We start from the raw sequence: 27,804 nt of genomic DNA, 5'->3' as shown, positions 1-27,804 counted from the left end.
TCGGTCATTAAAAAGCTCGTTATAGGATTTAGCATTTTGATAATTGGCTTATAGGATTGCTTATATTTAGCAAGATTAGCTAGCAATTTACCCGTCCGATTTACCCAACGATAAAAATTTTTGCGGGACAATTGGATCTGCCAATGTGTCGGAGAGTGTATAAAGGAGTCTAATAGGTGCTTGGATGTAGAGTGGGTTTGTTGTGTTTCGTGGGAGGGATTATGGCATGTTCCATTTGCGTCTTAAGAAGAGAGGAGTGTAGAGTATCAAATCTTTGTTTAGTTGCTTTCCTCCTGTATGACAGATAGCTGATATGTCCCTTCATGACGACCTTTGAAGTGGCCCATAGCAAGGGAATGTCGTCAGCATGGATGACGTTGTCATCCAGAATTTCATTCTAGTGCATTCGAAGAGGAGTTTTAAAATTATTCGACTCTGAGGGCATGAATCCGTTAAAGTCAAAGATAAAGTAATATGGGCATGATAGGAAATTAGTATTGGATGAATGTGAGAATTATGGTATTGGGCAAAAAGTTGTAAAGAGACAAGGAAGAAATTGATGCGTGAAAAAGATTGATGTGTATGAGAATGGCACCAATATACTCTATTCTCACTCTACATGGGTTGCATAGAGAAAGCTGATCCAAGAAATGCAAAAAAAAGGCAGTAGTTGTCGAGGTCTGTGGGGAAGGTGAGGAACAGTCTAAGGGCGGCTTCTCACTTGCGAGTTTCTCGCAGTAGAGCAATGCGAGAAAAACTCGCATTGGAATCGGACACATGTTAGTGAATGATTCCGCTCTCATCTGCGATTTTTTTCTCAGTCCAAATCAGACTGAGAAAAAAATCGCAGCATGCTGCTTTTTTGCGAGTTTCTACTGCGAGTCTCTCCGATGCAAGTCTATGGGAGCGTGTAAAAAATCGGATGTCACGGGACGGCACTCACACCATCCTAGTGACATCCGATTTTCTAAATACATTTCTCGCATGTTTCCTAAAACACTGGAAACGAGCGATGTCTCACAATGTCTGTCAATCACTATTCTCTGTCAGTCGGTCTCTCCCCCCTCTCAGTCTCTATTCTCTGTCGGTCCGTCACTATCTCTGTCCCTCTCTCACAGTCTGTCGGTCATTTCCCCCCCCCTCTCGCTCATACTCACCGTTCCCCGATCCCCGGCGCTGCACGGCTTTCTCACTGCTGCGGCGGCTTTTACTATTTTGAAAAAGCTGGCCGCTCATTAAACAATCTCGTATTCCCTGCTTTCCCCACCCATAGGCGCCTATGATTGGTTGCAGTGAGACACGCCCCCACGCTGAGTGGCAGGTGTCTCACTGCACCCAATCACAGCAGCCGGTGGGCGTGTCTATACTGTGCAGTGAAAAAAATAAATAATTTAAAAAAATGGCGTGCGGTCCCCCCCAATTTTAATACCAGCCAGATAAAGCCATACGGCTGAAGGTTGGTATTCTCAGGATGTTCCACGTTATGGGGAGCCCCCCAGCCTAACAATATCAGCCAGCAGCCGCCCAGAATTGCCGCATACATTAGATGCGACAGTTCTGGGACTGTACTTGGCTCTTCCAGATTTACCCTGGTGCGTTGGCAAATCGGGGTAATAAGGAGTTAATGGCAGCTTATAGCTGCCAATAAGTCCTAGATTAATCATGTCAGGCATCTATGAGACACCCTCCATGATTAATCTGTAAGTTACAGTAAATAAACACACACACACACATGAAAAAATAATTTATTAGAAATAAAAAACAAACAAATTCCCTCATTACCAATTTAATAAGCCCCAAAAAGCCCTCCATGTCCGGCGTAATCCACGGACCTCCAGCGTCGCTTCCAGCATGAAGGTGACAGGAGCAGCAGACACCGCCGCTCCGGTCACCTCCACGCAGCAACTGAGGTGAGTAGCGCGATCAGCTGAGGTGTCACTGAGGTTAATCGCGGCCACCGCTGGATCCAGTGACAGCGGGTAACCTCAGTGACAGCTCAGAAAATCGCGCTACTCACCTCAGTTGCTGCGTGGAGGTGACCGGAGCGGCGGTGTCTGCTGCAGCTCCTGTCACCTTCATGCTGGATGCGACGCTGGAGGTCCGTGGATTACGCCGGACATGGAGGGCTTTTTGGTTCTTATTAAATTGGTAATGAGGGAATTTGTTTGTGTTTTTTATTTCTAATAAATGATTTTTTCATGTGTGTGTGTGTGTGTGTGTGTGTGTTTATTTACTGTAACTTACAGATTAATCATGGAGGGTGTGTCTCAGACGCCTGACATGATTAATCTAGGATTTAGTGGCAGCTATGGGCTGCCATTAACTCCTTATTACCCCGATTTGCCAACGCACCAGGGCAAATCGGGAAGAGCCGGGTACAGTCCCAGAACTGTCGCATATAATGTATGCGGCAATTCTGGGCGGCTGCTGACTGATATTGTTAGGCTGGGGGGCTCCCCATAACGTGGAGCTCCCCATCCTGAGAATACCAGCCTTCAGCCGTATGGCTTTATCTGGCTGGTATTAAAATTGGGGGGGACCGCACGCCATTTTTTTAATTCTTTATTTATTAATTTCACTGCACAGTATAGACCCGCCCACCGGCTGCTGTGATTGGTTGCAGTGAGACACCTGTCACTCAGCGTGGGGGTGTGTCTCACTGCAACCAATCATAGGCGCCTGTGGGCGGGGAAAGCAGGGAATATGAGATTGTTTAATGAGCAGCCGGCTTTTTCAAAATGGTAAAAGCCGCCGGAGCAGTGTGAACGCCGTGCAGCGCAGCGCGGCGCCGGGGATCTGTGAGTATGAGAGAGGGCAGCTAACTTCAGTCACTCGGGGGATTAGTGGTCACCGGTGAGCCCTTCACTGGTGACCGCTAATCAGGACGCGGCACAGACAGAGCCGCAGCATGACAATGAAGTCGGGTGAAGTTCACCTGAGTTCATTCTGATTGTGCGGCTCTGTCTGTGTCTGCTGTCATCTGCCATTCAGCTCTGCTACATGGCTGTCTGTGTCTGCTGTCAGCGGCCATGTAGCAGCGCTGAATGGCAGATGACATAGTAAAAAATACGCATTACACACGCATTACACACGCTAGTAAAATCATTAATTTATTCAGAAAAAGCATTGCACTTGCGTTGCACTCGCACCTAACGTGAACTAAAATCAGCCGAGTATTTTTCAGCCCAGTCGGACCGATTTTACTCGCATAGATGTGTTTCCACCCTAAGGTAGGACACTGCACTAGATTAAAGTCCTCTCCTACTATCAAGCGATTTGAGTCCCATAAGAATCTGAAGGATTGATGAGAAGAGGTTTTGGTCATGATTGGGGGCATAAAGATTGTCTAGATGATAAATTTTACCAGCTAGCTGCACTTTTAATATCAGATATCTAACCTGGCTATCACTAAGAGAATCCAAACCTTAATACGACAGATCCTTTCAACAAGAATGGCAACTCCGTGTAACGAGGTGGTGTATGAGGCAGTGTAATAGTCGCCTATCCAAGATGCTAGTAGCCTAAAAGGCTTATCAGCTCTCCAATGGGTCTCCTGAAGGAAGACCACATCTGGTGACAATCGTTTTAGATTGTTTAGGACCTTTTTACGTTTAAGGAGGGTTTTAAGGCCTGATACATTCAATGACAAACACCACAAGTGTGGTGAGGTGTAGGTAATGTTAGTGTCTGATGTTTGTAAGGTACTTATCATGGGTCCCAGGGTGTAGTCAGAGCAGGAAAATGATAACAAGGTAAGTTTGTTTCTTCTGGTCCCAGCGAGCCTCAGAGGTGAACAAGTAGAAGAGGTGCCATCAAGGGTAGGTCCCGCACACAACAGTACTTAAGTCAGGGAAAGTAAAAACACAAAAGGTTAAGTACCACAACAAATAGGTGAAAAAGAATAAACTATTTTACGAATCAGTGATCGCAGTTTGCCACGAACACAGTGGCGAACCCTGCCACCACTGAGAAAAGCATTTTGTTATGAAGACAGTAGTCCTCCTACAATAAGAAAAGTATGAATAGTAGGAACTTTAGATCATTCCACTGCAGCAACTTCAGCTTAACGGAACCTCCTCTCTGCGGCTTCAGGTTCTTCATACTGTATATAGTTACATCGTCACCCTCCTGGACCTTCAGCCTGGTTGGATAGAGTAGCTGGAATTTGATGTTCTCTTTAACCAAAAGACGGCAGACAGATACGAATGCCTTGCGTTCCTGCACTATGCCTACAGAAAAATTCTGGAAGATTAAAATCTTAGAGTCAAGGACATTCAGTTCCCGCCATTGCCGATCCATCCTCAAGACTTTTTCTTTCACTGCCCAATGTATATATTTCGCTATCACCGGGTAGGGTCTGGCTTTTCCAATATCTCGATTAGGTCTTGGGGGGCCAAGTCTGTGCGCTTGTTCTATCATCATGGGATCAGTGGCAAGGTCCATCTGGAGGGCTGCAGGAAGTTCTTTGGTGAGATTTTCTATAAAGTGGTTGCAGCTCACGAATCTCAGGTTACCACAGCGATCTCTATTTTCCAGCTCCTCCAACTTATCACACAGCTCCCGTTCCGCCTCCTGACTTCACTTCAGGGAAGCCTCCATTTCTGTAAGCGTGGTTTCGCTTGTTGGGATTCTATTTTCTAGTTCAGCAAGCTTTTGGGAATTAGTGGTGATTTGAGTCATGGCTGTAGTAATTGAGGTGTGCAGGACATTAAACCTTTTATCAAATAGCGGCATTAACAGCTTGGAAACCTCCTGGGCCATTAGAGTCACCTGCAGAGAGTCTTGTTCAGAAGGCCCATAAGAGTCTGACAGCGGCAAGTGCTGCGTTGGGTACAAATTGTCCTCCATTGGTAAATCCCATGAGGTCCTCAGCGACGGGGAAATGGGTTGGTAGGGTGAACTTTTGGTAGGTTGTTTAGGAGGTTTCAAAACGTTCTTATTTTTATGCGGTATAGAAAATGAATGAGTATTAAGTGATGAGGGCATTTGTGAGCAGATAATTCTCCCCTCGAGGGTTTTATTTTAGATATTTGTCCATTACCACTCCTCAACAGCAGAAGTAGATGGCCAGCTGGTTGGCAGCAGACGGGAAAAGCAAGTTTATAGACGGGAGGCCTCAGTGGAATGGATAGAAGGAGGACTTTGTTAATCATATAATCATGGATTTAGTAGACAGGGTCCAAGTAGGTAATACATAATGGTCTTCTGCGGTCAGTAGGTGGCAGTGCTGCCTCAGGTAAAGTAACTGGTTAATTACAGCATTTCAGGCTGTAGCTAACAAGAAAGTGCCTCTAGGTGGCAGCAAGACTTCAGATCGTCAGCCCTGCAGCTCGATGAGAAATGTTGGCCGACGATAGCAGCATCCAGGGAGACTGATCTCCCAGCCTGAGCCGTGCAGCGTTAATCCAGACCTGCACCCCCGCTGTGCACAGGGGGAATCTCCAGCAGCAGCAGCAGCCTCTAAACAGTCTCCCCAAAGACCCAGAACACAACCTGGTCAAGGGCCAAACGTCTCCAGTGACCCCCAGATGCAGGCAGAAGCAGGGAGCTCCCCTCCCGAAGCCAGGAAGACAGGGTTGGCACTTCACCTTCAGGACTGCTGTACAGGATCCGCCCTTGGCAGAGGAGGTGGTAAAATAAAGGAAGGTGGCAATGTGGGCAGCACGGTGGCTAAGTGGTTAGCACTGCAGTCTTGCAGCGTAGGTTCCTGGGTTCAAATCCCACCAAGGAGTTTGTATGTTCTCCCCGTGTTTGCGTGGGTTTCCTCCAGGTACACCGGTTTCCTCCCACACTTGAAAGACATACAGATAGGGACTCTAGACTGTGAGCCCCAATGGAAAAAGTGTTGCCAATGTATGTAAAGCGCTGTTTAATTAATAGCGCTATATAAATGAATAAAATTATAATTAATCCTCTCCCTCACCATCAGTGTCTGAGGCAAGAAGGACATATGCCTCCTCGGCTGAAAACAGTCTTTGGGAAGAGCAAGACATTCTATTTTTCACATGTTTCGTGTTTGCGTGCGCGTCCGTGCAAGAAAAAAAAATAAAAACAATATACATATAAAAAGGAGAATATAAAAACAAAGTACCATATTTTTCGGATTATAAGGCCCCTTTCACACGTCAGTGATTCTGGGACGTTTGTGCTTTTTTTTAAAACGTACCAGAATCACTGACATACGCAGACCCATTATAATGAATGGGTCTGCTCACACGTCAGTGATTTTTCACTGCACGTGTCTCCGTGCGGCGTACCCGCGTGTGCGTGATTGCCGCACGGAGACATGTCCATTTTTTTCTGGCATCACTGATGTCCCACGGACCACGCAGTGGTGTGGTCCGTGAAACACGTGCCAGAAAAAAACGTGCTTTTAAAATAAAAAACATTTTAACTCACCCGGCGTCCAGCGATGATCTCTGCAGCCCGTTCTCCCTGCTGCTTCTGAACCGGCTCATTATTGTCGCGCATATTCATTATGCACGACACAGCCGACCCGGAAGCAGCTGCTGCGGGGGTCACCGCCGGCCGGATGCTGCACCGCGGGAGCGATCAGCACCATGGAGAGCGGGAGCGGGCACAGGTGAGTTAATCTCTAAGTGCAATCACGGAGAACGGAGCCCGGATTGCACTTAGACAACCCACGTGTGCCGTGATTCACGGCACACGCAGGGACATGTGCGTGTTTTACACGCCAGTGAAAAACGTCTGTGTTTTTCACTGACGTGTGAAACGGGCCTAAGACGCACTTTTCCTCACAAAATTTTGACGCTTACCAGGAGGTGGAGAATGGGCGCTGTGCTGGCTGTGGGGGTTTTGCTGAGTAGGGCGATGCTGCAGGTGGTGCGGCATGTGTACCAGATGCTCTGTCAGTGGGGCAGGCTTCAAAAATGCCCGGAGTTGGCGCGTGTGCAGATGGAGCTCTCGGCTTAAGATCTCCTTTGTGCATGTGCTGCCTCTGGCCCATTGATCTCCCAGCAGTGGACTTAAGAAAATATTGCTCGGCTTGTCATTGATTTTGATTGCTCAATCCGCTCATGCTCTTACTCCGGGCACCAATGTCTTTGAAGCCTGCACTGCCGACAGAGCATCTGGGATACCCGCCGCACAGCCTGCAATATTGCCCTACTCCACCGCCGCCCCTGCTTCCTGTGACCCTGCTCCACCACCAACACCCCCCCTCAGTAAGACACCACCGGATTATAAGACGGACCCCCTCTTTTTTTTCTCTCTAATTTTGGGGTGCGTCTTAGGCTAGACAGACTCAAAAGTGGCTTCATCTACTTCATTATAGTGAACGGAGCATTAATGCAACGTTTGGATGCAAAATGTACAGGAGTTCAATAATTGCTTGTACTTATTTGTTCTGCGCTATTCACACCGTGCATTATAAGTGATAAGACGTCTTTGTTCTTCAGGTCAGTATGATTTGATTAAAGATATTTTTTACATCACTATATTCTGATAGCTATAACTTAACTCTCTGCTGATGGAGCTGAGGGGGCTTGTTCTTTATGGGGCAAGATTATATTTGTCAGGGATACTATTTTTATTAGCATAAGACTTTGATACGGTTTTATTTTCCTTTTTGTTCAGCTGTATAATGAACAAAACAGTTTTTACCTTTTTTTTTTTTTTTTTCAAAACGTTTATTGATTTTTCAAATTTGTAAAAACATGACAAGTATCATTGCAAAAGAAGAACATTCATCTGACAAAATGTGACATAGAGGTGGGTGATACCCCAATTTGGAGTTCCATGCTGCTGTTCGATTTAAGATAGTATACAGTAACATTAAACCAAAACAAAAAGGTAATGAAATATAATATAACATATGCAATACAATTCGTTAAATCTCTGTGTCGTCCCTGAATGACTTCAATTTTGCTAGCGTGCCTTGGTATTCCCAACCGTCTCGTCTCCCCCTCCCTCCAGAGCCCCCTCCTAGGTGATTCTCAGTTTACCCAGGCTGTCCTGGATATCGCTCAGGATATACCACTCCGAGTGAACAAAAGGTGCCATCAGGTTAATTATTTCTCCCTGAGTGAATTGGCTTTCAATAAAATGTCTCCATCTCACAAAAAACTTGGCTGTCAACCCATCTTTATCCCTCTCCGCTTCTAGTTTTTCCCACTTCAGAAGGTTGTGTAGTTCGCCCATAACCTCCTTTATGGATGGGCCCTCCCTTTGCATCCAGTGTTTTAAGATGCAATGCTTAGGCCGGTTTCACACATCCGGCTTTTTGCCTGTTTGCCGGATCCGGCGCTCTCCCATACAGTGACTACAGTACAGTGACAGCGCAACAAGCGCCGGTCAAGTGCTGTCATGTGACCGGCGCATGTGACCCGGAAGTTACAGCGCTGTCACTGTACTGTATTGTCTGTACGGGAGAGCGCCGGATCCGGCAAACTGGCGAAAAGCCGGATGTGTGAAACCGGCCTTAGCTATCATGGCTATGTCATGCGTTATTGCGTATTTCCTCTTTTCCTGCGTGCTCGGTCCTCCTCCTACTCCTCCCTCAAAGGAGTGGAAAATCCACACCATTAAGTCTAGTTTGCTGAAAATTCCCCATGTTGACTGGGCAAATAGTCTGACTTGGTTCCAGAACCTAGCGATTGTCTCACATTCCCATAGCCCATGCAGCATATCCGTTTTCTCTTTTTGACACTTAGGACACCACCTATCCCTACCTGGTATGTTGAAACCCATAATGGCCCTATGTAGAATTCTGAATTGAGTGTCTCTCCATCTCTCATTGGTAATATGTTTCCGCACTTGTACCCATCCTCTCAGTATATCATCCACCACTTCTTCCCTTCCCAAGTTTCCCCCACGCTGTTAAAGTCCGACTATCCTCCCGTGAAATAAGCACCCCCCTTAGCGATCGATAAATTTTAGAGACATTTATGCTTGTTACATCACATTCCAGTAACTCATCAATCGAACTTCTGTTCAGCTCTCTTCCAACCACACCAAGGTCTCCTATTATTCCATGTTTCAATTGTTCATATTGGATGATATGTGAGCTATTAAGGTTGTACTTATCCAACACTTCCCGACCTGTCATCCACCTCCTGTCCTCCACATTCATAACATCTATCATTCTCCTGACTCCCCTCTCTTTCCATCTAGTAAATAGCTTGTTTTCTCGTCCCAGGGGAAAATTTGGGAATGCCCAGGGGTTCAAGTACTTGGACACTTTCCATGAGAGCCCCAGTTTTTTCCTTACCGACTTCCATGTTAGCATGGTGTCTCGGAATATAATTGAGTTCCTTATGTGCCCTTCAACCCTGGATAGTGGGGAGTGCAGAATGGACGTCAGATCCCACGGTGACGCATATTTAGTTTCCATCGCATGATCTGAGTGCCTACTCGTCCCTCTCACCCAATCAATTACATGCCTCATGATACATACAAGATTATACCCTTGGACATCTGGAAAGTTTAGACCTCCCTCCTCTGCTGACTTCATCAGCGTACGCAGCTTTATTCTGGGTTTCCTTCCCCTCCACACAAATTCTGTATACGCGGAGTTGAGCTTATTCACATCCTTTAGTTTTAGCAATAGCGGGATTGTCTGGAAGGGATACAGCAGCCTAGGAAAGCTCATTTTTATCAGGTGGCATCTTGCCAGTAATGGAAGTGGCAGACCTTTCCATCCCTTTAATTGAACTATGATTTTCCTGATTAGCGGTCCATAGTTCAAGTTATAGATTGTTTCCACCGATCTTCCTATATGCACTCCCAGGTATTTAATTGAAGATTGTGCTATAGGAATTCCACATAGACAACCATCCCTTATTTGTCCCCCCATTGTCCCATGATGCCCCTTTAGGAACATGATCTCGCACTTTTTTTTGTTCAGTTTGAAACCGGAGAATGAGCCAAATTTTTCAATCAAGGCAAGAGTCTGTGGCAAATCCGCACCGGGGTCCCCCATATAAAGTATGATGTCATCAGCAAAAAGTGCGGTCTTTACTTCTGAACCCCTTATCTTGATTCCTTTAAAGCTATTTTGTCCCTGTAGTATTCTTGACAACGGCTCGATTGCCAGGTTGAATAAAAGAGGAGATAATGGGCAACCCTGTCTTGTTCCCTTCATCAAAGGGAACACGTCTGATAGAAAGCCCGGAGTGTGTACCCTAGCTCCCGAGTTGGCATAAAGGTTTCTAATGTAAAGTCTCATCTTGCCTACAATCTCTATGGCCTCCATTACCCTGTCTAACCACCTCCAATTTACATTATCAAACGCTTTTTCTGCGTCAAGTGTAACTAGGGCAGGTCTAGCCCCTCCCTCACCTTTTATTTTTAATAGTGTTGCGTTTTATAGATCGGATTGTTCTGGATGTGGAGATACCACGTGTACCTTTTTATGTGTTTACATAAAGAAGCGTATATAATTTTTCACAATTTTTTGCAAACATTACTTTGTCTCTCTACGGGCCTTTAACACTTACTTATCTTATCACTGGTCTATTGCACTGCAATACACACATATTGCAAAGCATTAGACCTGCCATTTTGACACTAACAGAAAGCCTGTTAGACTCCGCAACAAACATGGGCTAACAGGCTACCAAAGCTGGTAGATTCGCGGGTCATTATTTAACCTGTGGCTGCTATGACTATCATTGGTTCCCTGAGGATCGCATTGCAGGGGTGCTGATGGGACAGAGTCCCTCTCGCTCACAAATGGTGCTATCGCTATGGATTGAGGCATTTAGAGGATGAAGCAGTTAAACAGCCATGGGCAGTGTTGGCTATCAGTTAAGCCAAGCTTCTGATAACAAATGTGCAGGTACAACTCCTGAACCCGCATAATAGCCATGATGTAATTGTTTGTCAATTTGCAGGAACATCTTTCCAATTATGTCATACAATCACGTTATATGGCGGGAAAGGTAAAATGAAAAGAAGAAGCATGGTAGTGTGCTAGATAACATTTAATGTGAATATTTACCATTTAACATTTTAAATTTTCTTATTCCCCATTAAACATTTTATTTACTTAATACAGTTAAAAGACAATCTGACTTTGGTAGTCGCCACTATTAGGTTTTGTGCGCACTGGAAAATGGAATTTTCTCAAGAAAATTCCGCAGGCATTGAAAGATTACCGCACCCGCGGTAAAAAATACCGTGGCAAACCGCACCCGAAAACCGCATGCGGTTTGCCGCGGTTTTACTGCAGTATTTTTCTCGGTATTGCCGCGGTTTTGCAGTGTGCGGGTTGGTACATGTGCTTTATTGCATTCAATGCAATAAAGCACATTGAAAAGAAAAGAAAAAAAAAAGTAATTTCATTCTGAGATAGATAGATAGAGAAATAGACAGATAGAAGAATAGATAGATAGATAGAGAGTCCCTGTGAGCACATGCTGCATTTCTCCCGAGCGGTAATGTGAGTTCACATTACTGGCCGTGGGAAATGCCCTGTGGTTACCTCTGCTGTCTCGCTGCGAGGCTGCATTCAGCGCTGTGTCAGTGTCAGTCGCGGCTGGATGCAAACATCGCAGGACGTGGATTACGCCAGAGCGGTGTGTTTCGGGGGTTAATAAACGGGTGAACCACGAGCTTTTTTGTGTTTTTTTTTAAAATAAAGGATTTTTTGGTGTGTGTGTTTTTTCACTTTACTTACGGGTTGATCATGTCAGCTGTCTCATAGACGCTGCCATGATCAAGGCAGGACTTAGTGGCGGCGATCCGCCGCCCTTAAATCCTTACATTACCTTGATTGCCACTGCATCACGGCAACAAAAAGAGCCGGGGACACTCCGGGACTGTCGCATAATGGATGCGACAGTCCCGGGGCAGCTGCGGCTGATATTCTCAGCTGCGGGAGGGGGGAGGGAGGCGGGGGACATTAACCCTGCCCCTCGCCCTCCCCAGCCTGAGAATACCGGGCCGCTGCTGTGTGCTTACCTCGGCTGGAAGGTAAAAATACGGCGGAGCCCACGTGTTTTTTTTCTATATTTCCGTTTGCTTTCTATGTGTATTCTATATGTCTGTGTCTGTGTTCTATGTCTGTGTCTGTGATATCTGTGATGTGTGTGTGTTTACTCTCTGCTCAGCTTCCTCTTCCTGTAATGACATCACTTCCCTGCAAACCGCAGGCAGCGATGTACATTACCGCAGGTAAACCGCGAAATACCGGAGGGAATAATGCAGGAAAACGCAATGAACCGCACAGAATTTGCTGCCTGCGTTATTCCCTGCGGGATTTCACGATTACATCGCAGTCAATGGACTGAAATCCCGCAGCGACATGCGGAAAGAAGTGACATGCAATTGTTTTTGCTGCGGGAATCCCGCAGCAAAACATGCAGCTGTCAAATTCCGCATAGTGCGCACAGCATTTTTTTTCCCATAGGTTTTGCTGGTGAATCACTGCAGAGATGTTATGAACATTTTCTGCAGCGAAACATGCAGCAAAACTGCAGGAAATCCGCGGCAAAAACCGGTAAGTGCGCACAGGGCCTTAGGAGCATAGTCACTTACTGCATACAGCGCTATCAATATAATAATCTAATAGCAGTACACAGTAAGCTTCTGTGAATGTTGGGTGCAAGAAACTACGGTACCATCTAACAATGTCTACACAGAGCACAAACTGAGTTCTAATAAAAATAGTGGCTTGTACTCCATCCCAGCTTAGCCCGGATCCTCTGAGAAAGCTTTCCTCTATGAGGGGTCCACATGCCATTGTGGACAGGGGTGCTTCATGACAATCCCTATCAAACTTGAATTGCCTTCACAAGCATTGCTCCTTAACAGCAGCAATCAACATCAACAAATATATGTATGATGATATATAGATATGATAAACCAATATGTACAATACATGTAACAATATTTTTAAACAAAAAATAAAGGAAATCTGTCAGCACTATTTCTCAAAGACAAGTCCACCAATATGTTAGCATAACTAGTCCAATCCTCAGTTACTGAGAAATCAGAGTTTGAATTAATATGCAAATAAAGAGGTATTGTAGATCTGAAGCCTCTGTCACTCCGACTCTATTCCCTGCACAGTGCCACTTTCTGCTTGACTGACTGTTCATTTACCTAGAGAGAGGCTGTCAGTCAGCGGCAATGCTGGGCTGGGAAAATGAGCTAGAATAAAAGAGGTTTCAGACCTACAATAGCTCTACAGCTGATTTATCAGTAAAGGAGGAACTGACTGGCCATGTAAAAGGCATCGCTGGCTGGACTCGTCTTTGAAAAAGTAACCTACACATAAAAATATTTTTTTTTGTTTGTGTGGGGGGGGGGGGGGGACAGATTCCCTAATGAAGTTCATTTGGAAAAGACAATTCTTTTATAAAGCGATCCATAAAGATTTCTAGATGTTGTTCTGATCTGTAAGCAACAAGTCCTCCTTTATTGGCCCATCTGTCTGCTCCTTTTGCTCCTTGCACTTCAGAATTGTAAAGGAGATGTGGCCTGGCTCCCAGTTTCAAATTCTGATTTGTAGAATTAAGACATTCTGAAAGGTCCAACATTCCACCACCCAGAGATTTAAGAATGGCATGAGCAGCACAGCTATCCCACTTAAATGTGGTGTCTTCAGAAAAAACATAGAAATCAACAAAATCTTGAATCACACAAAGACATTTGTAACCTGCACCAGCAGCAAAGTGCAGATTCTCACCACATACTGTGGACAGGGCCCTGAGAATATTTTTTGCTTCAGCTGAGCTTGTCACTGCAGCGTAGAAATGCTTTCCAGGATCTGTCCTCTGATGTGAGCCATGGGAAACTTTGTTGTCCGGTATTCCAGTTGAAGAAAACTGCAGCGAGCAGATATTGTTTCCCATATATGACAATCCCCAGTACCACTGACCTTCCCATCTAAATTGAAGAAAAAAGATCAATTAAAGTACTGGCAGTGAAGGAAAATTAGATATATTACATTTACAATCAATTACTTAACCAACATTGCAAACTTGTTTAGTTTTTTTTTTTTTGCAAACAGCAGAAAGTTTGTAATAGTTGCTAATAAACCAAACAATTTAAAATAGCTCAACACAATATAACAGATGGTTCCACCAAATTCAACACGACACTTTTAACGACTACTGAAGTCTGAGAACTATCCAACCCCTTTGCGGTGGAATCTTGGTACTACATAGAGCTCTTTTGGCTCTTATGACCTGTTGCAAGCATAACCAATAGCCAGACACTAGCTTCTTGCATCATTCCTAAGGAAATTAAAATTCTTCAGGGCAATTGCATTCAATTCCATAATATTCTGGTGCTTGCAAGCTACGACAGCTTTCTCGAATCCTACCCAAGGCCCTGTGTGCACTAGAAAATGGAATTTTCTTAAGAACATTCCGCAGGCTCTGAAAGATTACCGCACCCACAGTAAAAAAAACGTGGCAAACCGCACCAGAAAGACGCATGTGGTTTTACCGTGGATTTGCAGCGGGTTGGTACATGTATTTTAATGCATTCAATGCAATAAAGCACATTGAGGAAAAAAAAAAAAGTGTAATTTCCTTCTGATAGCTGGATAGATAAATAGAAGGCTGGATAGATAGAGGAATAGAGAGATAATAGAGAGATAGATAGATAGGCCCTGAAGTTTTCCCTAGCGGTAATGTTTTGACATCACCGACCGTGAGAAACGACCTGTAGTTACCCCTGCAGCCTCGTTACGAGGCTGCATTGAGTACTGTGTGTCAGACGCGGCTGGATCCCTATGCAAGCGTCGTGGGATCTCTGTGGGTTATGCCGGAACTGTGTGTTTGGGAGGGTTAATAAAGTGGTGAAAGAGGGGGCTTTTTGTGTTTTATTTCAAATAAAAGTATTTTTCGGTGTGTGTGTTTATTTACTTTACTTACAGGTTAATCTTGGGTGTGTCTCAGACGCGTGCCATGATTAACCTAGGACTTAAGCCTGCCTTACACGCTGCAATATATCTTACAATGTGTCGGCGGGGTCACGTCGTAAGTGACGCACATCCGGCATCGTAAGGTACTTTGCAGTGTGTGACAGGTACGTGCGATTGCGATTGAACGGTAAAACGTTCATCGCATACACATCGTACCTTTCTCTAGAATTGCACGTCAGATTGTTCATCGTACCCGGGGTAGCACACATCGCAATGTGTGACACCCCGGGAACGATGAACATTACCTGCGTCCTGCGGCTCCCGGCCAGCTATGCGGAAGGAAGGAGGTGGGCGGGATGTTTACGTCCCGCTCAGCTCCGCCCCTCCACATCTATTTATAAGAATAAGGCTGCACATCAAACTTAGATAATGGTATAATGCCTCAAGCATATGGAAAAATATTGGAATATACAATGAAAAATGCTACTTGCTAATTTGAACATGTGAATAATGAATTGCATACCTGCTATGAATATTAGGAAAAAGGAGATATTTAGCAATCGCATTGATCAATGTAACTGAGCCCCAAAACCTCGTCAAGGTATATCTCTATATTGGGGTCCCTAGCTCTGTGACCCTAACTGTGTGTCATCTCATTGCAATTAAAAACTGCTATGGGTGGAGAGGGGTAACTAAGGACTTTCTTATATAGGAGATGGAAAAAACATGGCCGAAAGGGGCGGAGCTGTGTTCACATTCAGAAAAAAAAAACTACATATAACTGAATAGGATAACTGAAGTGAGCACTAATGTATATATATGAGTGCAAGCCAAAAATACATACTATATATAAGAATAAGGCTGCACATCAAACTTAGATAATGGTATAATGCCTCAAGCATATGGAAAAATATTGGAATATACAATGAAAAATGCTACTTGCTAATTTGAACATGTGAATAATGAATTGCATACCTGCTATGAATATTAGGAAAAAGGAGATATTTAGCAATCGCATTGATCAATGTAACTGAGCCCCAAAACCTCGTCAAGGTATATCTCTATATTGGGGTCCCTAGCTTGCACTCATATATATATATATTAGTGCTCACTTCAGTTATCCTATTCAGTTATATGTAGTTTTTTTTTTCTGAATGTGAACACAGCTCCGCCCCTTTCGGCCATGTTTTTTCCATCTCCTATATAAGAAAGTCCTTAGTTACCCCTCTCCACCCATAGCAGTTTTTAATTGCAATGAGATGACACACAGTTAGGGTCACAGAGCTAGGGACCCCAATATAGAGATATACCTTGGCGAGGTTTTGGGGCTCAGTTACATTGATCAATGCGATTGCTAAATATCTCCTTTTTCCTAATATTCATAGCAGGTATGCAATTCATTATTCACATGTTCAAATTAGCAAGTAGCATTTTTCATTGTATATTCCAATATTTTTCCATATGCTTGAGGCATTATACCATTATCTAAGTTTGATGTGCAGCCTTATTCTTATATATAGTATGTATTTTTGGCTTGCACTCATATATATATATTAGTGCTCACTTCAGTTATCCTATTCAGTTATATGTAGTTTTTTTTTCTGAATGTGAACACAGCTCCGCCCCTTTCGGCCATGTTTTTTCCATCTCCTATATAAGAAAGTCCTTAGTTACCCCTCTCCACCCATAGCAGTTTTTAATTGCAATGAGATGACACACAGTTAGGGTCACAGAGCTAGGGACCCCAATATAGAGATATACCTTGACGAGGTTTTGGGGCTCAGTTACATTGATCAATGCGATTGCTAAATATCTCCTTTTTCCTAATATTCATAGCAGGTATGCAATTCATTATTCACATGTTCAAATTAGCAAGTAGCATTTTTCATTGTATATTCCAATATTTTTCCATATGCTTGAGGCATTATACCATTATCTAAGTTTGATGTGCAGCCTTATTCTTATATATAGTATGTATTTTTGGCTTGCACTCATATATGTATATTAGTGCTCACTTCAGTTATCCTATTCAGTTATATGTAGTTTTTTTTTTTCTGAATGTGAACACAGCTCCGCCCCTTTCGGCCATGTTTTTTCCATCTCCTATATAAGAAAGTCCTTAGTTACCCCTCTCCACCCATAGCAGTTTTTAATTGCAATGAGATGACACACAGTTAGGGTCACAGAGCTAGGGACCCCAATATAGAGCTATACCTTGACGAGGTTTTGGGGCTCAGTTACATTGATCAATGCGATTGCTAAATATCTCCTTTTTCCTAATATTCATAGCAGGTATGCAATTCATTATTCACATGTTCAAATTAGCAAGTAGCATTTTTCATTGTATATTCCAATATTCCTCCACATCTATTGGCCGGCTGCCGCGTGACTTCGATGTGACGCCGATCGTCCCTCCCACTCCAGGAAGTGGACGTTCGCCGCCCACATCGAGGTGGTATGGAAGGTAAGTACGTGTGACGGGGGGGGTTACTCGTGTGTGCGGCACATTCAACAAATTGAACGTGCCGCACATACGATGGGGGCGTTGCAAATCGCATACGATATCGTATGCGAAATTGCAACGTGTAAAGCAGGCTTTAGTGGCAGCTATGGGCTGAGATTAACTCCTTATTGCCACTGCATCACAGCAATCGGGAAAAGCCGGTAACACGCCAGGACTGTCGCATAATGGATGCAACATTCTCGGGGCAGTGGCGGGCTGACATTCTTGACTGTGGGAGAGGGGGGGGGGTGTTAACCATGGTACTCGCTCTACCCAGCCTGAGAATACCGGGCCGCTGCTGTGTGTTTACCTTGGCTGGACGGTAAAAATACGGCGGAGCCCACGTTTTTTTTTCTTCGTTTTTTATTATTAATATGTACGTTTGATTTCTATGTGCCTTTTATATGTATGTGTCTGTGTGTGAGTGTGATATGTTTTTACTCTCTGCTCAACTTCCTCTCCTAATGACATCACTTCTCTGCAAAACGCAGGGTAGTGATGAACATTATGTCCCGAAAAAAGCAAAATATCACAGGAATAATGCAGGAAAACGCAATGAAACGCATATAATTTGCTACCTGTGTTATTCCCTGCGGTATTTCATGATTACATTACAGTCAATGGAGTGAAATACCGCAGGTACCTGCGGAAAAGAAGTGACATGCAATTCTTTTTGCTGCAGAAAACATGCAGCAAAACCTGTAGGTGACAAAAACCGCAGTGTGCGCACAGCATTTTTTTTTTTTACCATAGGTTTTGCTGGGGAAGGACTGCAGAAAGGTTATGAATAGGGATGATCGAATACCTCAAATATTTGGCTTCGCGAATATTTGTCTTATAGGTTGCCCCTATTCGTGAATATTCAATGCGCAATGTAAGTCTATGGGAAACTCGAATAACAACTATTCGGAACTATTCGGGTTTCCCATAGACTTACATTGCGCAACGAATATTCGCATAGCGGCGACCTATTCATCGGATATTTGCGAAGCCGAATATTTGAGTTATTCGATCATCCCTAGTTATGAACATTTTCTGCAGCAAAACATGCAGGAAAACCGCGGTAAAAACCGCAGCGTGCGCACAGGGCCTAAAGGCTTATTTACACACAACAATATCGCTAACGAGATATCTTCGGGGTCACAGTGTTGGTGACGCACAAACGGCCTAGTTAGCGATGTCGTGTGTGACACCTTTTTGCGATCAGTAACGATCGCAAAAAGGTGTCAAATCGTTTGTCGTGTACATGTCGTTCATTTTTAAAAAATAGTTCCTTGTTTGGAACGCAGGTTGTTTGTCGTTCCTGCGGCAGCACACATCGCTATGTGTGACACCGCAGGAACGAGGTACAACATCGTACATGCGGCCGCCGGTAATGAGGAATGAAGGAGGTTGGCGGGATGTTCTGTCCGCTCATCTCCGCCCCTCCGCTTCTATTGGGTGGCCGCTTAGTGACGCCGAACGAACCTCTCCCTTAAAGGAGAGATTGTTCGGTGGCCACAGCGACGTCGGTGAACAGGTAATTGCGTGTGACGCTGCCGTAGCGATATTGCTTGCTACGGCAGCGATCACACCGTGACGTGCCACTGATGTGGGCGGGTGCTATCGCTAGTGATGTCGCAGCGTGTAAAGCCCGCTTTAGACTTTCGGTTCAAATCAAGCAACAGAGCTTCTTCTGAAACCAAGCCTTGGAGGGCTTTGAGACATCTTGGGATCATTGTTTGAACCCCACAGAACAAGCTATTTTTTCAAAGGATTTCCTGATATTTTAATCCATCTTATCCTTCACACATTGCAGGTTTAAGGTGCCAGTGGAAGTAAAAGCAGCCCTAAAGCATAAATAAGCATGAGCCATTGCTTCACTGTAGCCATTACCGAGCCACCGCCATAGTGCAGTGGATGCAGGGTGGTCTTCTTAGCATAATCATCATTTTTCCTCCTCCAAACAGACCACTGATACATGGTCTTAAAAAATTCCAGTCTTGCTTTATCATTTCACAAAACATAATCCCCAAACTTCTGAGGCTTATATACTGTATATATATATATTTGTGCACTCTTCAGTTAGTAGAGGTGTAGATCTTTGATTCTAGGAGTGGAGACCTTCACAGTTTAGTATGCATCTAAGGCTGCTTTCACATCAGCGTTTTTTTGAAGAATGTAAAAAAAACCGCAAAGTGCATGTGAGGCAAATCCCGGGATATGAAGATGAATTATGACTCCAGTCATAATCCCTCATCACTCCCTGGCAGTGCCCCCCTCCCTTCTTGTTCTCAGTGTTCCACTTACACCTCCATGGCCATGTCCTGTGATATGGAAATTAGGTGGCTTAGGGACAATGGACACAGGATGACTCCCTGCCGTGACCCTGTAGTGGGGGCTGCTAGCTAGTTAGCAAGGCTATGGAAATAGCCAGACAGAACGACTCCAGTAAAAAATGGTTCATATCTCGCAAGCCATATTTCCGATAAATATGGCAACCATAAAAATGGTGTCTCCGCATGCGGACGATGCCGGCACACCCTTTTTATGGGAGCAGGACATTGGGAAATGCCCCAGGCGTGATATCAGCCAATGGGGAACTGGCAGACAGGTCATGAGTCCCCTCGTTCTGTAGCTAAATTCATAGCTGTCACAATGAGAGCGTTGGCGTCCGCCTACGACGCTCCCAGGCAAAGTTATGGCCCATATTCCATGTTGGGATATTGTCCATAACTCAAGCCAGGGGTGGAGCAGTGCTCCCTGTGAGGTCACTAAGGTAGGAGGGGACCTGGATCTGCCCAGGTTGATAACCCTACTTCGGCCATTTTCCAGTGGTCTTTTCGCTGGGGGCACGTGTAGGAAACATCTGTGGGAAGGATCCTAGAAACCTGGCCTACAGCGCCCCCCTGTGGCCAGACGCAACAAGGTAACTGCTGGAACTGTGTATGCCTGTTTGTAACCCATGCTTTGATTGTAACTGTACTCTGACATATGTATATTCTGTAGATTCCCTATTGTATATATTGTAGTTCTAGTGTGCTTTAGGCTGATTAAATTATATAATTAATCTTGGGCTGTTCTGTTATCTCGATCTTGAATCCCACGTCTGTGTGTTCGGCTAATAGTTACCGTAAATCGGTTGGTGGCAGCGAATTGTGCCAAGGATTATTGTGGGGAGGCCAGTGAGATTCGGGGAGATTTTATATATTCCGCCCGCGGAGGTCGGGGGAATATATACCTTACTCTCACCGGGGACCCTTCAATAATCGGCATAAGTAGTATAGCGGCCTCCTTGCTTATTGTCGGGCAATTCCATAATTGGCCTGACTATAAGAGGGGCGCTAGAGAGCACGTCACGTGCTCTGTCTGTCGGTCGGGAGGTATAAAGGAGGGGTGACCCCCACTTGTTACCCCCCGATTGTGACGTACTGGTAGCCAGCGCGGGGGATTTCTGAGTGACCCCCCCGGTGGTTCGTGACATATTGGTGGCAAGCGGTGGGATCGAGATAATAGTGTGTGTGAGTGTGAGACCCATACTCCCAGACACTAAAGACTGCCTGCAGCAGCTGTGGCTGCTGGGGTCTTCAGACTAGCTCAACACTAGAGTGTCAGAGTGCAGATACTGTAAGGTGTGTGGAGGCATCAGGTGTCAGTTCTGTGTCAGTGACCAAAAGTCTGCAAGAATGGCTGATGGCACCAGGAGCAGAGCTATGCAACTGGCCAATGCTAAGGCAGGAGCCGAAGAGAGGGAGGACGGTGCTGTGGACAGCAATGAGGAGGTTGCCCACGAGTCCTCCAGGAGCTCGACGCCAGAAAACCGTTCTGCCGAGGACATTGCACAACCTGGCACTGCTGGACAAGATGAGGAGGAGCTCACCCAAGGTTCCTCAACGAGCCAGATGCCAGCCCTCCGCTCTGAAAGGGACAGTGAATCGCCTAGCTCTGCAGCGTGCCGCAGACCACCACGTGCCATTCCACCGAGCCTGGGAGGCTCGGATAGCCTTCTTCAAATGGCTATGGCCCTTCTCCAGGCTGGAGACCAGAAGGGCTACAAGGAACTCCTGGCAGAGCGCAGGGCAGAGCGGCAGGCAGCGCGTGACGCTGAGGCTGCGGAGCGGCACGCAGAGCGTGAGGCTGCGGAGCGAGAGCGGCAGGCAGCGCGTGAAGAGCGAGAGCGAGAGCGACAGGCAGACCGTGACTACCAGCTGCAGCTAGCTCAGCTCCGGCCCTCATCAGCCACACGTGACCTTCGAGACACCAAACTTCCAAAGGTCCGTGTTGAGGACTTCCCAGTGCTGGAGAAGGATGGAGACTTGGACTCTTTCTTGACTGCTTTTGAACGGACTTGCCTGCAGCACCATCTGGACAAGGACCAGTGGGCCAAATACCTGACCCCCCGTTTAAGGGGTAAGGCCCTGGATATCCTTGGGGACTTGCCTGCTGAGGCAGATCAGGGCTACGACACCATCAAGCGGGCCCTGATCCAACAGTACAACCTCACTCCAGAGTCCTACCGCAAGAAGTTCCGGAGCCTACAGAAGGGACCAAAGGACTCCTGGGCTGACCACCGGCGGGCACTTGCCCGAGCTGCCGACTACTGGACCCAAGGCCTGCAGCTTTCCACCGGACCAGAGATCCTGGACTTGGTCATCACGGAGCAACTCTTGTGGAACTGCCCTGAGGATCTCCGCCAGTTCATCCGAGACCAGAAGCCAAAGGGGTCCACGGCTACAGCTGCCCTTGCCGATGACTACACCAACAACCGGGCCCCTGAGGCCAGGAGAGCGGCCACCAGCAGCACCTGGAGAGGGGGTAAGATGAATTCTGCGACTGCCCCACCTGCCCCTAGACTGCAGGGGGTGTCCCCCTCAACTCCCCTCTCCAGGCCCGTGGCGGAACCAAGACGGTGCCACCAGTGCAACCTACCGGGACACTTCAAGGCCATGTGCCCTCAGCGTCCCAAGGCCCCGGCTCCGTCCCCGTCCCAAGGGCCGCCCAAGGTGTATTGTGTGGGTGGGGGTGGTGGTAGGTCCCTGGACAGCTTCCAACCTGTCACCGTCGGCCGGTCTGTGACCATAGGACTGCGAGACAGCGCCTCGGAGGTGACTCTGGTGCGGCCTGAGATGGTGTCCCCCCAAGACTTGATCCCTGGAAAAACCCTCGCTGTCTCCGGGATTGGAGGCACTGACCCGGCGCTGCCTGTTGCTGACATTTATGTGGACTGGGGCGCAGGGCGAGGGGTGAGGGAGGTGGGGGTAACTGATCGGATCCCTGCAAACGTGCTACTTGGGACAGATTTGGGGCAGATAACCTCCCAGTTTGGGCCCCAACCAAGGGCTGAACCTTCAGCCCGTACTGACATGACTCCTAACAATGTTAATGTGTTATCTATGAATGATGTAAGGGAGGAGGGAGTGAACTCTGATATTTCTGCTTGCATAGACACCATAGACACACACACAGCTGCAGCTGTGACAGGGGAGGGGGTCAGAGAAAGGTGTGACCATGCCTCTACAAGTAACCAGCCTGTGAGCTGGGATCTGTTGCCCTCTGCAGGGATAAGCAGAGAGCAGGGTGCTGCAGGGGGAGGACCAGTGTGTGGGGTGGGGGCTACCACAGCAAATGTGGGGTCCCCAGAGATTTCACAGCGGGGTTCTGTTGCTGCAGGAGGGGAACAGGCAGGTGAGATTGGGGCCGGTCCAGGAGCGGAAGTGCTCCCAGGTAAGATCTCGGTGCATGGTTCCCCCACAACCGGGGTGTCAGGAAGCCAGGTAGGTCTGCCTGAACCGGCGACTTGGTCAGGAACGGAGGAGGAGCAGGCACGACCCACGGTCGCAGCGGCTGTGGCCGCTGTCACCCGCAGTGGGAGTGCTGGAAGCCAAGGGGCCTCCCGGAGGTCCGATAGCTCTTCCCCTTCTGACCAAGTGGCAGCCGAGTCAGGTGGAGGCCAGGACACAGGTCCCGGGGTACTGACTGAAGATGTGACAGTCTCGTCGATTCTGGCCACATCTAGTCAGGGGTTTCAGGCAGCGTTAGAAGCTGACGACAGCCTGAAAGCTCTTAAGGAGCAGGCGGCACAGCCTCCCTCGGACTCGGACCCGGAGCGAGTGGTCTGGGACCAAGGACGGCTGTACCGGGCCACGGTCCAGCAGGGTTCACCGGAGGCGTGGCCCAGGGACCGACAGTTGGTGGTACCCTATCCGTTCCGGACGGAGTTGTTGCGGATCGCACATGAGATTCCGATGGCCGGACACCTAGGGATCGCTAAGACCAAGGCCAGGTTAAACCAGCATTTCTACTGGCCAAAAATGGGGGCCGATGTGGCTGCCTACTGCCGTTCGTGTGAAACCTGTCAGAGAGTGGGGAAGGCGGGGCCACGCCCCAAAGCCCCACTAGTATCTCTGCCAATCATCGATGAGCCTTTCAGGAGGGTGGCTGTGGATCTGGTCGGCCCGCTGGCCATCCCCAGCAGCTCCGGGAAACGCTTCATACTGACGGTAGTGGACTATGCCACCCGGTACCCAGAAGCAGTGGCCTTGTCGTCCATTCGGGCTGACAAGGTGGCCACCGCATTGCTGGAGATTTTCTCCCGAGTGGGTTTTCCCCAGGAAATGCTCACTGACCGGGGGACCCAATTCATGTCCCAGCTGATGGAGGCCCTCTGTAAGCAAGTCCAGGTGCGACATCTGGTGGCCAGCCCGTACCATCCACAGACTAATGGCCTGTGCGAGCGGTTCAATGGCACCTTAAAGCAGATGCTTAAGATGTTGGTCGACTCCCATGGGCGTGACTGGGAGCGGTATCTCCCACACCTGTTATTTGCTTACCGGGAGGTTCCACAGGCCTCAACAGGATTCTCACCGTTTGAGCTCCTGTACGGGCGACGTGTGCGGGGCCCCCTGGCTCTGGTGAAAGAGGCTTGGGAAGGGGATTTGGCCACCCCTGGAGTGTCGGTTATCGAGTATGTCATGCGCTTCCGGGACAAAATGCAGGCCTTGACGCAACTGGTACACGACAATATGGCTCAAGCCCAGGCCGATCAGAAGCGTTGGTACGACCAGAACGCTTGTGAGAGGACCTACCAAGTGGGTCAAAAGGTGTGGGTACTGGTCCCCGTACCACAGGACAAGCTTCAGGCAGCCTGGGAAGGCCCATACCTCGTGTACCAGCAGCTCAACCCTGTGACGTACCTGGTCACCCTGGACCCTGCCCGTGGAAGGCGGAAGCCCTTCCATGTGAACATGATGAAGGCACATCATGAGCGGGAGGCATGTGCGCTCCCCGTGTGCAACCTGCCCGAGGAGGGAGAAGCGGAAACCCTCTTGGATATGCTAGCCCAGGTTAGGGCAGGCGGACCCATTGAGGATGTGGAGGTTGGCCACCAGCTCTTGGAGGACCAACGGTCCCAGCTGTGGGCCACCCTACACCCCTTCTGGGGGTTGTTTACCAACCAGCCCGGAAGGACTGACTTGGCTGTCCATCACGTGGACACTGGGGATCATCCCCCGATCCGGCGTTCAGCATATCGGGTCTCCCTGGAGGTGCAGCAACACATGCGCCAGGAGATTGACGAGATGCTGAAGCTGGGGGTGATCCAGGCATCCAACAGCGCTTGGGCCTCGCCTGTAGTCCTCGTCCCTAAGAAGGACCGAACCACTCGGTTCTGCGTGGACTACAGGGGGCTCAATGCGGTCACGGTCGCCGATGCGTACCCAATGCCACGCATCGATGACCTGCTCGATCAGTTGGCCGGGGCTCAGTACCTGACCATCATGGATCTGAGCCGGGGATATTGGCAGATCCCCCTGACTCGCAAGGCCAGGGAACGCTCTGCCTTTATTACCCCATTTGGACTGTACGAGTCCACGGTGATGCCATTCGGGATGAGGAATGCCCCTGCCACTTTCCAGCGGATGGTCAACACCCTGCTCAAGGGACTTGAAGGGTACGCGGCCGCGTACCTGGATGACATTGCCGTCTTCAGTCCCACCTGGGAGGACCACCTAGAGCATCTAGCACAGGTGCTCAGGCGGATCCACCGGGCAGGTTTGACCATCAAGCCGGGAAAGTGTCAGCTGGCCATGAGCGAGGTCCAGTACCTCGGTCACCGGGTAGGTGGGAGAACACTGAAGCCCGAGCCTGAGAAAGTGGAGGCCATCGCATCCTGGCCCACCCCCAGGACCAAGAAGCAGGTGATGTCCTTCTTGGGGACCGCTGGGTACTATAGGAGGTTTGTTCCATGCTATAGTAGCCTGGCAAAGCCCTTGACGGACCTCACCAAGAAGAAGCTGCCCTCTGCAGTCGATTGGACAATGGACTGCGAGACAGCCTTCCGGGCCCTAAAGGACGCCCTGTCCAGCCCGCCCGTGCTACAGGCAGCCGACTTCACGCGGCCGTTTGTAGTACAGACCGACGCCAGTGACTTCGGCCTCGGTGCGGTGCTCAGCCAGGTGGACTCTGCGAGCCAAGAGCACCCGGTCTTGTACCTGAGCAGGAAGCTGTTACCAAGGGAAGTTGCCTATTCCACGATGGAGAAGGAATGCCTGGCCATAGTGTGGGCCCTGCAGCGTCTGCAACCCTATCTATACGGGCGCCACTTCATCGTGGAGACGGACCACAATCCCCTCAGCTGGTTGCACACCGTCTCTGGGACGAATGGGCGATTGTTGCGATGGAGCCTTGCGCTCCAGCAATACAACTTCACCATTCGCCACAAAAGGGGCCGTGACCACGGTAACGCAGACGGGCTGTCCCGACAAGGAGAGGTCGCGGACGGGCGCACGGGGGAACACCGGAGTGTGCTGCCCCCTGGCGCCCTCAAAAGGGGGGAGGTGTGAGGCAAATCCCGGGATATGAAGATGAATTATGACTCCAGTCATAATCCCTCATCACTCCCTGGCAGTGCCCCCCTCCCTTCTTGTTCTCAGTGTTCCACTTACACCTCCATGGCCATGTCCTGTGATATGGAAATTAGGTGGCTTAGGGACAATGGACACAGGATGACTCCCTGCCGTGACCCTGTAGTGGGGGCTGCTAGCTAGTTAGCAAGGCTATGGAAATAGCCAGACAGAACGACTCCAGTAAAAAATGGTTCATATCTCGCAAGCCATATTTCCGATAAATATGGCAACCATAAAAATGGTGTCTCCGCATGCGGACGATGCCGGCACACCCTTTTTATGGGAGCAGGACATTGGGAAATGCCCCAGGCGTGATATCAGCCAATGGGGAACTGGCAGACAGGTCATGAGTCCCCTCGTTCTGTAGCTAAATTCATAGCTGTCACAATGAGAGCGTTGGCGTCCGCCTACGACGCTCCCAGGCAAAGTTATGGCCCATATTCCATGTTGGGATATTGTCCATAACTCAAGCCAGGGGTGGAGCAGTGCTCCCTGTGAGGTCACTAAGGTAGGAGGGGACCTGGATCTGCCCAGGTTGATAACCCTACTTCGGCCATTTTCCAGTGGTCTTTTCGCTGGGGGCACGTGTAGGAAACATCTGTGGGAAGGATCCTAGAAACCTGGCCTACAGCGCCCCCCTGTGGCCAGACGCAACAAGGTAACTGCTGGAACTGTGTATGCCTGTTTGTAACCCATGCTTTGATTGTAACTGTACTCTGACATATGTATATTCTGTAGATTCCCTATTGTGTATATTGTAGTTCTAGTGTGCTTTAGGCTGATTAAATTATATAATTAATCTTGGGCTGTTCTGTTATCTCGATCTTGAATCCCACGTCTGTGTGTTCGGCTAATAGTTACCGTAAATCGGTTGGTGGCAGCGAATTGTGCCAAGGATTATTGTGGGGAGGCCAGTGAGATTCGGGGAGATTTTATATATTCCGCCCGCGGAGGTCGGGGGAATATATACCTTACTCTCACCGGGGACCCTTCAATAATCGGCATAAGTAGTATAGCGGCCTCCTTGCTTATTGTCGGGCAATTCCATAATTGGCCTGACTATAAGAGGGGCGCTAGAGAGCACGTCACGTGCTCTGTCTGTCGGTCGGGAGGTATAAAGGAGGGGTGACCCCCACTTGTTACCCCCCGATTGTGACGTACTGGTAGCCAGCGCGGGGGATTTCTGAGTGACCCCCCCGGTGGTTCGTGACAGTGCAGATGACTGGATCCTGTTAATTCAGTGTTGAACGCATGCAAACGCAAGTGTTATTTTACAGGATGCTTTCACATGCAGTTTATGGGCGGGCATTGGAGTCATGTGATCGGGACTCAGTGGAACTCGACCTGACAGCCGAGAGAGAGAGCGCTATCGGGAGTCAGCTGACTCCTGATCTCACAGCCCGCACACGCTGCAATGGATACAGGTTAACAGCAGTCACTAGTTGCTGCCAATCATGTGTGACCATGTGGTCTGGAGTTCAGCTGAGCTCAGATCAGCTGACTCCAGTGTCGGCCGATTACTTGTTCTGTGTCCCCCTGTATCAATCGCAGCGTGTGCGGGCTGTGAGGTCAGCTAAGTTCAG

General features: G+C 48.0%; 1 protein-coding gene across 3 annotated transcripts in view; it reads right to left on the bottom strand.

Annotated features, from left to right (window-relative positions):
- Nucleotides 1–8,402: 8,402 nt before the first annotated feature.
- The window catches only part of INPP1 (inositol polyphosphate-1-phosphatase), a 130,512-nt gene continuing 111,110 nt past the window's right edge, over nt 8,403–27,804 (bottom strand). For all 3 annotated transcript variants that reach the window (XM_075317762.1, XM_075317763.1, XM_075317761.1), the window contains exon 6: nt 8,403–13,851. In XM_075317762.1, coding sequence (XP_075173877.1) covers nt 13,287–13,851 — 565 coding nt within the window. In that variant the 3' untranslated portion in view covers nt 8,403–13,286. The remainder of the gene's footprint in view (nt 13,852–27,804) is intronic.

Source organism: Anomaloglossus baeobatrachus, chromosome 7 (genome assembly GCF_048569485.1).
Source record: "Anomaloglossus baeobatrachus isolate aAnoBae1 chromosome 7, aAnoBae1.hap1, whole genome shotgun sequence".
In the NCBI taxonomy this organism is placed as follows: Eukaryota; Metazoa; Chordata; class Amphibia; order Anura; family Aromobatidae; genus Anomaloglossus; species Anomaloglossus baeobatrachus.
The sequence above is the reverse complement of the archived record's forward strand: the minus strand, read 5'-3'. Positions and strand labels throughout refer to the sequence as shown.